Here is a 16,150-nt window from a genome sequence, read left to right on the forward strand (position 1 = left end):
GGCTAATTGCTGCTCTGCAAGTAAAGGCGTACACAACAGGGTTGACAAAGGACCGAGGGAATACAGGTTTGATGATTGTAACCCAGTGATGGTAGCTATTATAGACATGTTTTGGGGAGGGCACATATGTAGAGGAAGGGCATAGAACAACCCATAGGTGATTTGAGTAGTTATATCAGCCATAAAGAATAGGGTTGGGAACATAAAATCCCTTATTGCTGGGATGCCTGCAAGGCCGCATATCATCTCCAGGGCTGCTCTGATAATGGCCCACTAGGTAGGCTGTTACCCTCCCTGGAAGATACCCAGGATGGGGGTGCTTGGGCTAGATAGAAAGGGAGAGTTATGATAGTCATCAGGTACAGTGGTACAGAGAAAACTATTCTGTGCAGAACAGAAATTAATGTGAAAGATTTTTTTTTTTTAAACCAGTGGATTATGTCTCTATGTTATTATCTTTGACTTTTATTTTTGTTCCCCATGGACTTTATCCTACCTGCCCACCTCCCAGTGTCCCACACTTACCCCGGTTATACCAGCCATCCTCCTACCACCCCGACTTACTCTGGTATTGCTGGGGCCAGTTGTGGAATACTACAGGCTTCCTGGGGCTTGGCTGTCTGTGCTTCCATCTGGGTGCTATTTATTTTTCTTTTATATTCCCTACCCACTTCCCATTCCCTGCCCCTAGTGCTTGTTCACTATGTCTAAGGCAACTCCCCTCTTTGGACCACATCTCCCCTTTGGGATCATCATCTATGATAGTGTTTCCACCCAGGACAGGCACAACCATCTGTTCCTGTAACTCCATAAGCTGCCCAAGCCCCTAATCAAACCCATGTCATCTGGTTTATAGTCAGGGCTTTATCCCTCTACTCCATTGGAGCAGACAACCTTCTTGAGCACACTGTGATGCAAAGTTTCCCTTTTTGTGAGGCACTGTAATATTTTGGATAGGCCATTAGTGGATCTTAGTTATTCACAATCATCTAGTGTAGCCTTCCTTGCTCAGCCTGGAGTACTACAATTTGCTGTCTTGTAGCTGAAACCTGCTTATATGTAAGAAGTGTGCTGCACTGTACCATCACTCTGTGACACCATCGCAATTTGGTTCACCTCTGTAAGTTTTATCAGGTTGCTATAGTCAGTGATAACAGCGAGGCTCTCTTTGTTGGTAGTGTCAGTCACAAATATAAATGCTATGGATAAAATATGCACTGATCTGTCTGCCAGTGCCCATTTTTGTTGCTAATGCACTCCCTATCACCCTGTTTGGAATTCCCAGGCAAGAATGATTAGCCCATTGAGCTCCTGCCTAGCCCGGGAATGCCAGGATCCCATTCCATTGGAACTTATGAGCCAACTGAGTAAAGTTAGGAGACTCATTAGGCAAGTTCCTGGAGGAGCACAAAAAAAGAGGGAGAAAGAATGGACTAGCAACCCTTGCTGAAGATGGGACTTCTGGCATCTTACACATTATTGTTCATGGCTATTTGTATATGTAGCTATATCCAACCATTCTATTTCAAGGCATTGTGGACCATAGGTATATTACCCCTGAAATATAAAAAATGTTTCAGTACAAAGGATTAACAGTGTGAAAAGACACTCGAGTATCTTAGCAAGCAAGAAGAGAGTTAATGTAATATATGGGCAAATGCTTCATTCTTGTTACAGGGTACTGACTTAAATTAATTGAGATTAAACTGTTCTCTGTAAAAATGTGTGTGTGTGTGTGTGTGTGTGTGTGTGTGTGTGTGTGTGTGTGTGTGTGTGTGTGTGTGTGTGTGTGTGTGTGTGTGTGCATATATATATATATATATATATATATATATATGTGTGTGTGTGTGTGTGTGTGTGTGTGTGTGTGTGTGTGTGTGTGTATGTGTGTGTGTGTGTATATATATATATATATATATATATGTGTGTGTGTGTGTGTGTGTGTGTGTGTGTGTGTGTGTGTGCGTGTGTGTGTATGTGTCTGTGTATTGGGGTGTTTTAAGTGATACCTTGCTGTTCTCTGAAAAATTAGGTTTACAAAATCGGTAAGAAACTCAGCACAGACTTACCAATACTCATTGCAGCCGTCATTGTTTTATTGTTCAGACTCTCAGATCATCCAATAGTAAGTTGCCTCACACAGAGTATAGAAATAAGTAGATGCTCTTCAAAAGCAAGGTACATTTCACCAACATTCCTGAACCCTGGGATACCAGAGTTCCCATGCGGCAACCATTATGTTATCAAATACATGCTAGGTGCAGATGATTCTCATTCCTATCCCCCATTGTGATTCCCACCATCCCTGCTATATTAAATGCCCCTCCCCATACCCTGGCTTTCTACACACTGTAAATAGGGGTGTCCTTTATTTTTGCCATTAATCAGTCTGGCAAGTGAAGGACAAAGCTGGGACAGCTTTTTGTAGCAGCATATAAATGTTTAACCTTTACTTAAGTATATATGTATATATATATATATATATATATATATATATATATAAATATATATATATATAGTATCAATATAGCAGACCCAGTGTAAAGAAATGAGGACACAGATGAGCTGAGGTTTAAGCCACTGAGCTTTCCAGTGCCCCAGGTTTTAAAGTATAAATAAGCATATCTTCTAGACTGCTTCCTTCAATGCTTTGCTATCCTGCAGAAGAAAAAAAAATGAAAGTAGAGGTAAGGCATTATTCAAATGCATTTTATGAATTAAAAAAAAACTTGAATAAACAGAACCAAGAATACATAGACTCAAGCTTGTTATGGTAGCCTCTGGACATTGCAAAGTCAAATGAGAAGAATATAAATTTGCTTTAAGGCAACTATTTACATTTAATGACTTACTTGTCACTTTGGAATTATATGTATCACTAATTAAGTGTAACATCAGCAGTGTGACTGTTATTTCTCTGCCTGTCTCAGAGGCATGCCTGCCCTGAACCTATCATTTTAACTCAATGTAATAAGTGTAAGGAGCCTTCCTGCTGCTAAGACCTGTCCCTGAACTTATCTAGGAATAGAAATTGTTGATTTAGTGCTCCTTGTCATAACACTGCATGCAGAGTGTGAGTTAAGTTTTCAGCATTCTGAAGTCTGCATTTCAGTAGCAGATTCTGAGAATTAGCCATATGACTGACATTTCTAAATTAGATTTATATTGGTAAAATAAATATGTAGCAGTCACTAATCTCTCTCTTTTCTGAACAAGATCCTGGTTGTTATAAGAGGTCAATGACTTGGCTTGATCTGTGGTTTTACATAATATTATGAGTGTAACATAACTGTTTTTCTTCTCTTTCTGCTTAGTTTGTTTTTCTGACCTACGTGCTTGGAGTTGCCTGGCTGGGGGTATTTGGCTTCTCTGCAGTACCTGTCTTCATGTTTTACAACATATGGTCAACTTGTGACACCATTAAGTCTCCACCATCAAATCTCACAGCTCCAGAAATCTGCGTAGATATTCGACAATATGGTACTTTGTGTGACCTTGTTTTACCATTATATTTGTCATGGTTGTCTCTTTTAACTGTATTTTCCATTGTTTTTCATAGAGGAGTACAGAGGGGAATAATTTCATAACAAATATATCAATCTAGCCACTGTTGTTCAAAGACATACACTATGTTAAGTTGTGCATATATTTATTTTTTATAGATTTTAATTACCAGAGCCAGCATATAAGACCATTTCATTATTTGACCTGGAGGAAGCAGTCTGCATTCTAGAACTTTGAACTTTAATTATTGAAGAGTTTGTTTCTTTAGAATTGTTTGCTTGATAATTCAAAATCAGCAGCTGGGAGAATTATTTTGAAGATCCTCAGTCTTTCAAAAATTGGCAAAGTGCAGTAGGTTTAGATTTTGGTTTCCATTTTCTAGTAATTGCTCTTTTGGCAGTTGCCACAATTAAACTTAATAAGGCCTTACTATGCCTAGGCAGTTCAGATCCTTTATCCCAGTTCAAGAATGAATTTCCTTAGTTATTACACTTATTATTCCTAACAGAGTACTATTTAAGGAAATTTTAAAATCTGCCAACTCATTACACTCTGAAAACATATCCTCCCAGGAGTACCATTTTTCTCCATCATACCTCCAACATTTGCTGTTTACCTGAGGAAAACTTCTTTGGAGTATGGTTAGGGTATAAAAGTACCTATGCAAATATTTCCAAGCAAATATCTTAACTCTTCTAGACTTTGTTGTATACTTGGGATCCAGACATATGTCCTTCCATTGTTCAATATGCCCTACTAATTATCCCTTTTTAACAGCAGGTTCTGTTCTAGATTTAACTACAAACTCAATCAATGCAGTTCTTTCACATAGGATTCCCCTATACCTAAACTGTCTTCTTGGCTTCTTCCCATTCTGTTACCTTTTTCCTGGCTTACAAAATACTAACGAAGTTCTAACAGACTTTGAATCCCTGCTTCCTAAGCATTTGGTAGGTGATGTACTGCATATACAAGATTATCGCACTGCTCAGCTGACTTCCTTAAAAAAAGAGTTGATAAATATAAAGATTCTGAGGCAAGTGGCAAATGAAACACAGCTGGAGAGGAAATACATATTGGAATTGTGAGTGGCTGTGGTGGTGCACCTGTTAGCATTATTGCCTCATAGCAAGAGGTTTGATTCTTGCTAGAGCACCTTCTGTGCAGAGTTTGCATGTCCTGCCTGTGATTGAGTGAGTTTTAAAGACATGCAGGTTGGTGCGTGTGTATGTGTGTGCCTTCTGTGAAAGTTGGGCTCCGGGCTGGCAACTCGACACCATAAAAACACCACTGCCAATCAATCTGCAGACCTGTGATCTGCTGTGGTAACCCCTAACCAGGAAAAGCTGAAAGATATTGCTTTGCACATTAATGGTGTGAACAGATTGCTCTAAAAGAAGAAATCACGTAGAAATAGCTGATGTCTTGTAATTGGCCCACAGATGTACAGGCACTAATAGATGACATTTTCAGTGTTGAATATTATAGGTGCATCATACAGAATGTCAACTACAATATCAACTACAAGTAATAGCCATATTAAGCATCACTGCATTTCACAATGATTGTCTCATTCTTTGAGGAGGAAATCCCCTGAACAAATGTTACATTTTGCTGTACTCGTCTTTTTGTGGCTTGATTCCATGGGATAGGTCATTGTGCAGATAGTGATTTCCCTTGAGGCAGTGTAATGTTGACCTCACCACTTCTGCTAAAAAGTATTTGTAAGTAACATATGTAGAAATTGAGGACTGTCTGTGTATAGGAAGGCCACTGTGCAATGTGTATGAGTATTTGTATATGCAATAAGACTATATTGTTGTGAAGATAGTTAGAGGTCCCTGAGGAGTGTATATTTCTAGGAATGTTCTGATGGCTCTTTAATCTTATAGCAAGCCTTTGGCAGAATTGTGTGTTATTTTTGAGAGTTGCAGGGCTTCCAAAAAAGTATGAGGGTGTGATTAATGCAGGGATATAAATGCATACTTGAAGGCCAATGGGATATAAATGTAATATAATGTTCTCATTCTAATCTTCAGTACAGATTCTGTATGATACTGCATGACAATCCCACCCCACCCCCCAAGTGAAAGTGCATCAACTAAGTAGTGACGAAGACAGGAAACATGAAGTTAATGAGTGAAAAGAACATGGGGGCTAAGATATTATAACAAAGGACCTCCTGAGTCTGTTCCATGCAGTCTCAGAGCCTTCATATTGCAAAATATATACAAAATGACTGTGTTTTTGCCAAAAATAATTCCACACAGAAGAATTAAGAAATGTTCGTAACTTAAAAAACTAAAACTTGCACTGCTATCTAGTCATTTCCTTCAACATTCTGCAATGGCAAAACAGCATGTATTCGTGGCTGTTATACCAGAGTGCAGGGAAGATGATGTCATAACCAACAACTCACAGTCGAGTCACCCACCTCTACACCCAGGCGCCTTTAAATAACCAACCTGCTGCTGAATCCCTGTATGAAACAAAATAATAGAGATGAGTGATCAGTGCACATCTAAAAGCTGTCACTGCAGCAGTTGTTCTTTCCCCGGTGTTAGCTGTCCATTAATTACTGGAAACAAAGAGAGATGCTGACAGATTCCTGTGGCAGAATGTTATAGTGATAAGACATTACTTAATGAAACATGTTATGCAACATCAAAGCATTGCTATATTTGGAGTTTTTAATTACATTATACCTTGCATTTACTGTGCATGTAATGGCCTATATTAGAATATCTTTTGCTTTTGGGTTGTTATTTTATAAGAGTGTCCAAGTGCTATTTGCATTAACAGAGTCCATTGTGGCCCTGAGAGAAACATGGATTACTAAACACCGGAAGTGGGACATGCTGGAAGAGTGGTAGCAACCCCAGGTGGGAAATGTACTGGCTGCACTGTGCATGAGGGACAGTGCTCTATGCACACAGGCAAAAAGTTTATCTAAGAATCTTATTTGGTTCCAGGTTTTGCCCAGAAATGAAAATATAGTCTAAGAATAATGCATAAACAAGAAGAGCAAGCAAAGAGTGCTGCAGAGTAATCACTTACAACAGGAAAACAAAAAGAAGACAGAAATTATCTCAGTCTGAAACTTAACCATATTGGTGGAATAATGATATATGCCACTGTTACCAGCGTAAATCAACAATTACTGTTGTTGTGCTGTAGAGAAGAGCAACTGAACACAAGTAGTTACTAAATCTACCACACCATGAGGACTTAGAACCTGGGAAAAGTACAACAAAGTGAAAGGTTAAAAGGCGTTCATGTTGAGTGGAAATACAAGGAGAAAAGGGCCTCAGAAAAGGAAGTGGCATAATCAGTAGAGCTGGCTTTGGAAGGGCAAAAAGATTACCTTAAAGGGAACTGTAAGACCTGAGGCCAAGAAAAAGAGTGAGTTACAAGCGAGATCTCAAAAAAAGAAAGTCAGAAAGATCAGCGAAGTACGCAACAAATGGAGAAGCAGCTGGAAAGACCAAAAGATATATAGGAATATGGGTATTGGGAATAAGTATGTTACATTGTTACATGTCAAGATATGCAAAGGAATTTGCAGGTGACAAAGTTCTTACTGCAGCTGAAGGACAGCTAAGAAGTTAAGAAGGGTGAGAAAAATCTCTTTGGATATTTCAGGCAGAGAAGAAAATGAAGGGAAGAGAAGAAATACTGAGGACTAAGAGAAGGTAAGTCATGAGGCATTGAAAAGAACACAAATCTTGTATAAGGCATCAAATAATAGGAGGAAACAAAAGTTCCTTAACACGTGGAGAGGACAAATGTGAGCCCATATCAAAAGAGTGGCAGCAAGACAGAAGGTAGAAATGCAGTTAACGCATGACATCTGTGCTGAAGGAGATATTTCTGTATACCTAGAAACATAGAGGACAATGGACATGAGATAGCTTGGCTTCACATGAAGGTCATGGCAAACAGTTGTGATAGAGTTTCTGAACTACCACTCCATTATTCAATTGAATAAATATTAACACACATGGAAATAAAGAACAATGAAACTTCTATTTTTTTATGAAACTTGGTACTTTGGAACCAGCCTTCAAAAAATGTAAACACAAAGTCTTGTGAACTTTTATAAACAAGACATTAAAGTGCACAGCCAGTAGTCTGTTTTTTAAAATTACATTTAAAGCACTTGATAGACCATCACCCAATGGCTGGCCAGCACCCAAGAGAAACAATAAAAATGATTTCCATGATAATTAATTGTTTATACCATTTGTTTTAATATATAGTATATTTAACAATGAACCTTGTCTCTTTTTGTTTTCACTTTAAAATCCTTTTACTTTTACAAAAGCCGCATCATAAATGATGCATAACTACAAATTGTAAGATCTCGTGATTACTTTCATGGAATTCACAAAAATGTTTTGCGATTGGACTTCAGTTTTGATTATGCTTTATATCGGTAAAGTGTCCCAAAATCTGTAATTGCAGTGGTCATAATGTCGCCCCCCCCCCCCCCCACACACATACCATTTTGGGGGATTACCATGAGCACCACTCTTTTAAATAAAGCCCAGATCTAAACAAGAAACTAGAAATGGAACATAAATGACAAGAAAAGGTTTCTTTAGTAATCACTATCTTTGTATTTCTCAGTTGGGGGAAAACTAAAATAGCAGCCAAACTTTCAGTGCTTCTTTAATTTGTTAGTTTTGGATGCAAAATCTGTTTTAAGTATTGGCCAATATTTGAAAATGTCTTCATTTTATCTATATATGGGACAAACTCTGTGACAATGTACAGATCTGTGCTATCTTCCCTTGGAACTTTGTTTAAAAAAACTCTATTAGGGCCCATTACATTGCTTAACTTTCTGATACGATGCCAGAATCAAACTCTCTGCATAACCTCTCTTTTGGGACCTACAGAAAATTACGTATAGCAGATAATTTAAACCTGCCTTCACTAGAGCACAGTCCCTCTTAAAAAGTCTCCATAGAGTCTTCATTAAATGGGAAGAGTAGGAGATAGAAAAAGTATTCCCTTAAGTTTTCCAGATTGAACTTTACAATTGCTTACCTTATCCAAAATAAGCAATTTTCTTTCTACTTATTTTAGTGGTGAATAAAACAAAATGTATGTTTATTCCTTGTACCCGTTTAGTAAGATATCTATGTGGGTGTTCCAGTTATTGCATGTGTCTGGACAGATACATGCCTAAGGGGGCATTATACTCAATAACTGGCCTAATGAGGTCTGAGTAAAAAGTGACAATGACATCCCTAGATCTAGACACAACCCATTGTTTATAAGCTGTACAATACAGAAGGACTTTCTTAGAACAATGTATACATGTTGTTGGTCAAAAGTTTGGTCACGTTCAGTATAAGTTCCCAAATCCCGAACAGCTGGGTCATCTCTTAGGGGCATATTGGCAATGTGGTAGTTCCCTTGGGTAGATGACTTCCCAAAGGGTACAATAATATATTTTTTGGGCATTTAGTTTCAGTCCATTAGTTTGTCATCGGTTATTAATTTGGGACAAACCTCCCAGCAAGATGGCTAAGTATTTTAGGGATTAAATGACTGCTACTAGCTTGCAGTATTAGTCATGTGCTGTAATGTTCCAGAAACTGAACAATGCTCACACAAGGCATTAGTCATAAAATGCAGCTGACACCTGACTCTCAGTTAGGCTTCCATGACTGTGCATCTGTAACAAAAGAATATTTATGCATAGGATGTTCTTGAAATGGGGAGAGACAGTGGCACAGAGGTTTGGCTGCCTCACAGCACTTGTTTTTTCTAGTTTGTTTCCCCACTGTGTTTCTTTCTTTGCAGAGCCTTTGGGCCCCACCACCACCACCCATGTCAATGTTTTTTTCTGGGTGTTTCATATTTTCTCACATTCTAAAGACATGTCAAAGGTGAACTGACAACTGACAGTCACTCAAATTGCCAATATAGTTTGTGTGTGGTGTGCAAGCAGGGTTGCCAGACGTCCCTATTTGAGAGGGACTGTCCCGGGATCAGCAGCCCGATCCAGAGTCCTGCACTGCCAGAAAAAATCCCGGCGAAACAGACTCCGGTTTGCTTTTTTTGATTGGCCCGTATGTCAGTATATGAGCCAATCAAAAAAATCGCAAAACAGAGATACTTCTGTTTAATGTGAAACTACCTGATGTTCCGCATTGAACAGAAGTAGCTCCGTTTTGCGATTTTTTTGATTGTCTCGTATACCAGCATACGGGCCAATCATAAGTTGCCAAACATGGAGCTACTTGTCTACTTGTCTTTAATGCAGAACTATAGGTACCAGGGAAGAAATCTGACATCCCTGTGTGCAAGTGACTGTGTGATTATATGTGTGTTTTTCTGCCTTACACTTTTTGAGTGCAGGGGTAGGGTCTACTTACATGTGTTAATGAATAGGACAAAGTGACTATTGATGAGTGATTAGACATTTTTTATATGTCACCCCCCCCCCCATAATAAAAAGATTATGAAATAATACTACTCACATGCCGTTTCCTTGCATTCCTATGTGTGGTTCATCTGTGATGAAACTGAAATATTGGAATATTAATAAACATCATTTTCTGGAAGTGAAACGTAGATGATAAGACTAATTAATTGGGAAGTCTTACTATCTCTATGCTGAATAAATGTTTTCTTTGACAGTGTGGTATGTTTGTGGGACAGCATGCATAACAGATTATACAACATTATATGCACGCTGATGCGCTTTGATTCAGAGAAAGGTGTCTGTGTCTGGTGTTATTTTTTTCAGATTTTATTAGTGGAGAACAAAAGTGAATATTGTGAATATCTTGAGTTGCTAAGAACTATATACAGTAAATTTGTGACATTTAATCTCGTTCTTTTTATTGAGGCATTTCCTACACTATAAGTACTTTGCTTGTAGTTTTCTTTGTTCCTGCTTGTGAGTGAAACAGAGGGGTCCATCCATAGCATAACTTAGTGACATTTCTATAGACTACCTGATATGTTGTTGCTCTTTGACATATGGTAATATATGTTTGCAGATTTATTGCTGGTTCCCTATTGCTAAAAATTTCCTCTGTAACAATATAATATTTATATCTCTTAGTGAACTCTTCATCTTTATAATACTCAACCTACCCAGTCTCATAAGACAAAACCTAACTTCTCAAGCTAACATGGCACTCAGTCAAACTGTAGTTCACATCCTATGTGTCTGTAGAGGACAAGTCATCATGCCCCCTGTATTATCACCTATTTTTTACATTGCATAAGTAACACAAATGAGACACTAAATTCTGAATAGCAGCAAAATCCACCAAACACATAAAAGAAAATTGCTTTAGCACAAACAAAAGGGAGATGCTTGAATAAAATGTAACATAGTAAGTTTAAGTCACCACCTTCGATAACAGTGGCTCCTTTTTGTTTGTGCTAAAGCAGTTTTCTTTCACTTTTACATTGTAACTCCAAGACCAATGTGATCTCAGAGTTAGTATGTAATAATGGTGGTGAATGCAGAAAAGATTGTCTTCCTTGCACAGCATGAAGAGTTTGCACATATTCCTTTCTGAATGCTAGTAATATTGCCAGTTTTAACAGTTTGGAGTAGTGTTACTTTGGGAAGCTCATCATATTATTTAAACGGATAATGGCCAGGATTCAAAGACAGGCCAGCCGCCAGTGCTAAGGCCTTAGCAAAAAGAACTTGATATTGTAATTAAAAAAAAAACAGCAATTCAGAGAAACATTAGCCTGAATGAGGAAGACCTCATTATGAGCTAATTTACATGTCTCTGAATTACTTGGTGATTATCACAAGCACTAAAACATATTTTTCTGATGCCCTTGCAGTAATTACTGATGGAGTTTCATGCATTCTATTTGCACAGGCACCTCAATCAATTATTCCCAACAGAAATACACTCATCCAAACATACACTCACAGCATATCAAGCAGTTCTATGAATACCATACCAGCAGTTCTATGAATCACTCAGCTGCATAAGTCACATAACACAGACATTTCTGGGGGGGGGGGGGTAGAAAAAATTGCTAATTATCATATTCCTTTCCACCAGAATACATCATTCACATTTGCTGAAGACCAGAGAGACAGCCCACAGTGATACCGCATTTATTTGATGGTAAGCACTGCAGTAAGGTTATGTTAGAAACAGCTACTGACAGATGTAAAAATTGATTACTGCTGGTGATAACCTTTCTGAATCCTCGCCCTTTCAGTAATATGAAGTAAACCCTCCTATGGCATGGTTGTACTATCCTAATAATAATAAGGCTATCAGTCATCATGTTAATATATGGTAAAGTAAAGTTTTTATTTTTTATTGCTGAAATTGCAACTAAGCATCTGCTAAAGGGACCATATCATATAATACTAATAAAAGTTTATTAACAGTCAGTTCTCTATTTTTACTAAACCACTTAGTGCTGTAATTAAAAGTTTAAGTAAGCTCTCTGTCAGCATTCCTAAATACACTTAAAATTCTAAGTTGATCTGCTCAGTGTTGTGTCTTGGAATGCTGTTTAATGAGTTATATGGTACCTAATTCCTTAAATCTCACCCTGCTTAGCTTCAGAAGTATAATTATTGGATCTCACCCTCAATTTCAGTACAATTTATTTTTACCTTCTTTAATTACAAAAAAAATATATAATTATCTAATCTAAAAAAAATGTTTCAAAACCTGTAGACGTGAATCTTTTTTCCACCCCTTTTTAGGGTCAAAAAGCTAATTATTCAGTCTTACTCTCTTTAATTCAGCCTACCTATATTATGTTATCTCTAGGACAGTCCTCAGAATAACTGGTCATTACAATTGCAGAAATCATAATGAAGGCATTTTAGAAATTTTGCTTTGTCAATCTGACTGAGGAAGGGTACTGTAGACAGTGATGAAGTTGTCTTATATTCCATCTGGGTTTCAGTGCAATTTGTACTGTCTATGACAGATAAAATACACACAAAGTCCTGAATCCAAAATAGGCCTTTGTAGACAACACTGTGGATAAAGCCCTGGTGTAGGATAAAATAGGGTAAACAGGTTTACAGCAACTGCAAAGTTTACCACTGAGACACTAAATCGAAAATAGATAACTCACATAACTGACACTTTACAGTAAAAATGTCTACAAGTCACTAGTTCCATGGCACAGAGGGATGAAGCCGTTACTGAGACCAAGGCAAACTAGGTTTGAATACCAGTCTAGGTACTGGATGAGTTGGGGTTTGGATTGAGAGGTGGATGCCAGCTGTCCTTCTTTTGGGCAGGATGTGAGTTTTCATCTCAGCTGAGACATTGTGTACTGGAGACTGGATGGTACTTTTACAGTGTTATTCTGGCTACTAAACTTTGTCACCATGGTGAGACTAGCATCTAGGGTACACACGTAGAACACGATGTGTCGTACATGAGGCAACATTACATGTTTTGCCTTCTAGTTACGAATATTTCTTTTTCCATTCTAAGTCCAGTGCCCCTTTATAGAAAAATGTTTTACCTCATCACAGTACGATGTCACCCTTTCTCAGCTGTCACTCCTAGGTGCTGTGGTATGTATTGAAATTCCTGTAAGGACTATCTTCTCTGAAGAGGGAGGACTGACCTGCTTATGGGAAATAGCAGGAGTTCTTGATGTTAAAAGAACAAACAGGCCTATATGAGGAAAAGGTAAAAGACATACGGCAGTAGTGGAGGTAAGGACAAGAAGAAGGTCTGAGTTCACCAAATACTGTTTTACATACTTCTAGATAACAAAATGGCACTGGATGGCTTTGCATTCCTCCTTCTAAAACAACAGTCTGACACCTCAGATCTATCAAGTGAATAACAGCAACTAAACATTAGTGGTGACTCAGTACTAGAGGTAATGTTGTACATTAACAACTGTTTAATGAGGAAAAAAAAAAGATGAAAAAAAGACCACACAAGCAGACACTCCGTAATCTGTCTGTCATTTGCAGGGCTTCAGATTAAAATGTATTTATTTATTTATTTATTTACTTGACATTTGTAAACTGGGTTAGTCCATCTAAACTTGTGCTCTTTTACAGCAGAGGTCCAGGGAGAAAAGCTCCAAAGAACAAAAATTATACATATAATAGTTTTCAATTTTAAATTTTACAAATGATAAATGCACAGTACTGCTTTGAGAAATAATGTAAGTTAAATAATTAATGTAAGAAGAATTAGCAATTGTTTAAACAGGAGAACAGTTTAGAGCATAGTTAAAGACCTCTGCAAGTGGGGCTGAAGAAATTAGAAGTGAGTAAAGAGGCTGTTAGTAAGAACAAGGTGAGATATGAGAGAAGAGACATGTTGAGGGTGAAGTGTTGGATTCTTAGATGTGAGGTAAACAAAACACAGTGTGAGGGAGGATTTAAAATGAAGGGGATAAGGGAGAGAGAGAGAGATAATTAGTATCAATAGCATCAATAGTATGGGGCAGGAGTTGGTGGGGATATGGGGAAAAGTAGATAGTAAAAGTTGAACTAAGCAGAGAATTAGAGTAGATAGTGGAAAGTTGGAGAGGAAAGAGGTGGAAAGCAAGGAATGGATGTGAGAAGTGAGGGAGGAAAAAGTCATAAATTAAGTGGGGTGATTGCAGTTACATTTCCAGGCACTGATTAGGTAAGTTTTGAGGGCTGTCTTGAAAACATGTACATGGGTGAAGTTTCTAAGGGACATAGGAAGCTTATTACATGCTAGTGCTGGAAGATAGCTGTAGAGGTTTTGTCCCAGTGATTTTCTGGGTTTGTAAACTTGTAAGAGTCCTTGGTCTGAGTTCCTAAGGGAGCATAATGGTTTATAGAGGGAGATGGCAGAGGATATGCTGGGGCAGGAGAATGGTTTGATGTTCTTCGTGTTTCACTGTTGCAGTCATTACATTTGGGTAATCTGCTGGCAGGGTGCCCTCAGTCGGCCTGAATATCAAAATCTTGGGTCCTGTGTCGGTTGCTGTCTCCTCTTCCATGACGTCAGGTCATCAGGGGTATAAAACAGGCAGCTGACACCATTTTCTTTAGTCTTTCTTGCCGTGCAGTGCCCAAAGCAGAAGCAGTTTACAAGTGCCGGTCGGCCGACTCCTGAAATTTTCGAATTCGAGTTTCAGAACCGAAGTCTTCAATTAAAGCTAAGTACCCAGTTGGGGAAACTTTTTCTTGCTCCATACCGATGTCAGTAAAAGTTAATAATTGTATTACTTGTGGGAAGCAAATACCTCATAAGGATTTTCATTTGTACTGTATTCCTTGCCTAGGCCCAGATCATAACGTGCCTTGCTGTCGGTTTTGTGCTAGATTTAACCAATGCACTATTAAGCGTCAGTATATCTTTGCTTCAAAATATTTAGGAAACAGATTTAACTACCCTGAAATGTCGTCGGATAGCAATCCGACTACCGGAGTTCACAAAAAAACATAAAGAAAAGGACAGAGACAGATCGTCGAGGTCCAAAACCGACGACGAAGCTTCCCCTAAGCCAGTCGCTGGTTCGCCGGTACTCAGTGAGGCACTTTCGCAGCCCCTGATACCTGCTACTTTCAAGTTGCAGGCCTCTACAGAGACCCATGTGGAGTCTGGCATGCCGCGAGATTCTAAAAGTATTGTACTCACGGATGTCTCAACCTTGGATGGATCCGGAGCCGCTGAGCAGGCACCAGCTATTGAGGGTGTCTTCAGGCCTCAGCATTTCTATATAAAACCGACACCAGCTTCAAAAACAAATACAAAAGCAACTTCTAAGGCTAAAAAAAATGATGCATGAGCCATGTGCTCAGGCCTCTATGCCCAAAAAGCAGATGATCAAAATGGCTGAAGACTTAATTACCTTGATCAGGGGTCATTGAGGGTATCTTCAGGCCTCGGCATTTCTATATAAAACCGACACCAGCTTCAAAAACAAAGACAAAAGCAACTTCTAAGGCTAAAAAAAATGATGCATGAGCCACGTGCTCAGGCCTCTATGCCCAAAAAGCAGATGATCAAAATGGCTGAAGACTTAATTACCTTGATAGGGGTCATCCCCCCCCCCCCAATAAGAGGCCTAGGCAAGACACTGGTTATGAATCTTCAGATCAGGTTTCTATTTCTTCTGATTCCTCTTCTGATCAGGAATTTTCTATACCACCCTATGAGGATTCAGATGCAAAGGAATCCATCCCATCTGCATCTCCTCCTGAAGATTATTCCTTTGGAGAAACCTTGCATACTTTGAGGGAACATTTTCATTGGGAGAGTCAAGATTTCTCAGAATCAAAAACGAGGCTTAGGGATTTCCTTCTTCTCCCTCAGCATAGGCCTTTGGCCATACCTCCTATATTAGACATTGTTGATGATGTGTTTTCGGAATCAAGCATGACTCCAGATTCCTTACCTCCGGCTCCTAGCAAGCCAGACAGATATTACAGGGTTCCTGACTCACACAAATCTTTATTCAAAATCCCTGCTGCTGACCCTGAAACTATCTCACAGGGTCCCAAAGGTGTAAAGGCTTCAACAGCTAAGAATCCTACCACCTCTGATAGAGATTCCAGGGCGCTGGATAGATGGGGAAAGAAGGTTTATATGTCTGCAACCTTAGCAATTAGGGCCTTAAACTGCCAGTTTCATATGCTTAAATATCAACAGTATGTTATGATATTATTGAA

The 16,150-nt window shown here is 38.7% G+C and overlaps 1 protein-coding gene across 3 annotated transcripts in view; it reads left to right on the forward strand.

Annotated features, from left to right (window-relative positions):
- The window catches only part of GPM6B (glycoprotein M6B), a 1,017,601-nt gene that overhangs the window by 971,496 nt on the left and 29,955 nt on the right, over positions 1-16,150 (forward strand). For all 3 annotated transcript variants that reach the window (XM_044072527.1, XM_044072528.1, XM_044072526.1), the window contains exon 4: positions 3,315-3,480. In XM_044072527.1, coding sequence (XP_043928462.1) covers positions 3,315-3,480 — 166 coding nt within the window. The remainder of the gene's footprint in view (positions 1-3,314; positions 3,481-16,150) is intronic.

Source organism: Protopterus annectens, chromosome 5.part0 (genome assembly GCF_019279795.1).
Source record: "Protopterus annectens isolate FY-2018-M chromosome 5.part0, PAN1.0, whole genome shotgun sequence".
Classification (NCBI taxonomy): Eukaryota; Metazoa; Chordata; order Ceratodontiformes; family Protopteridae; genus Protopterus; species Protopterus annectens.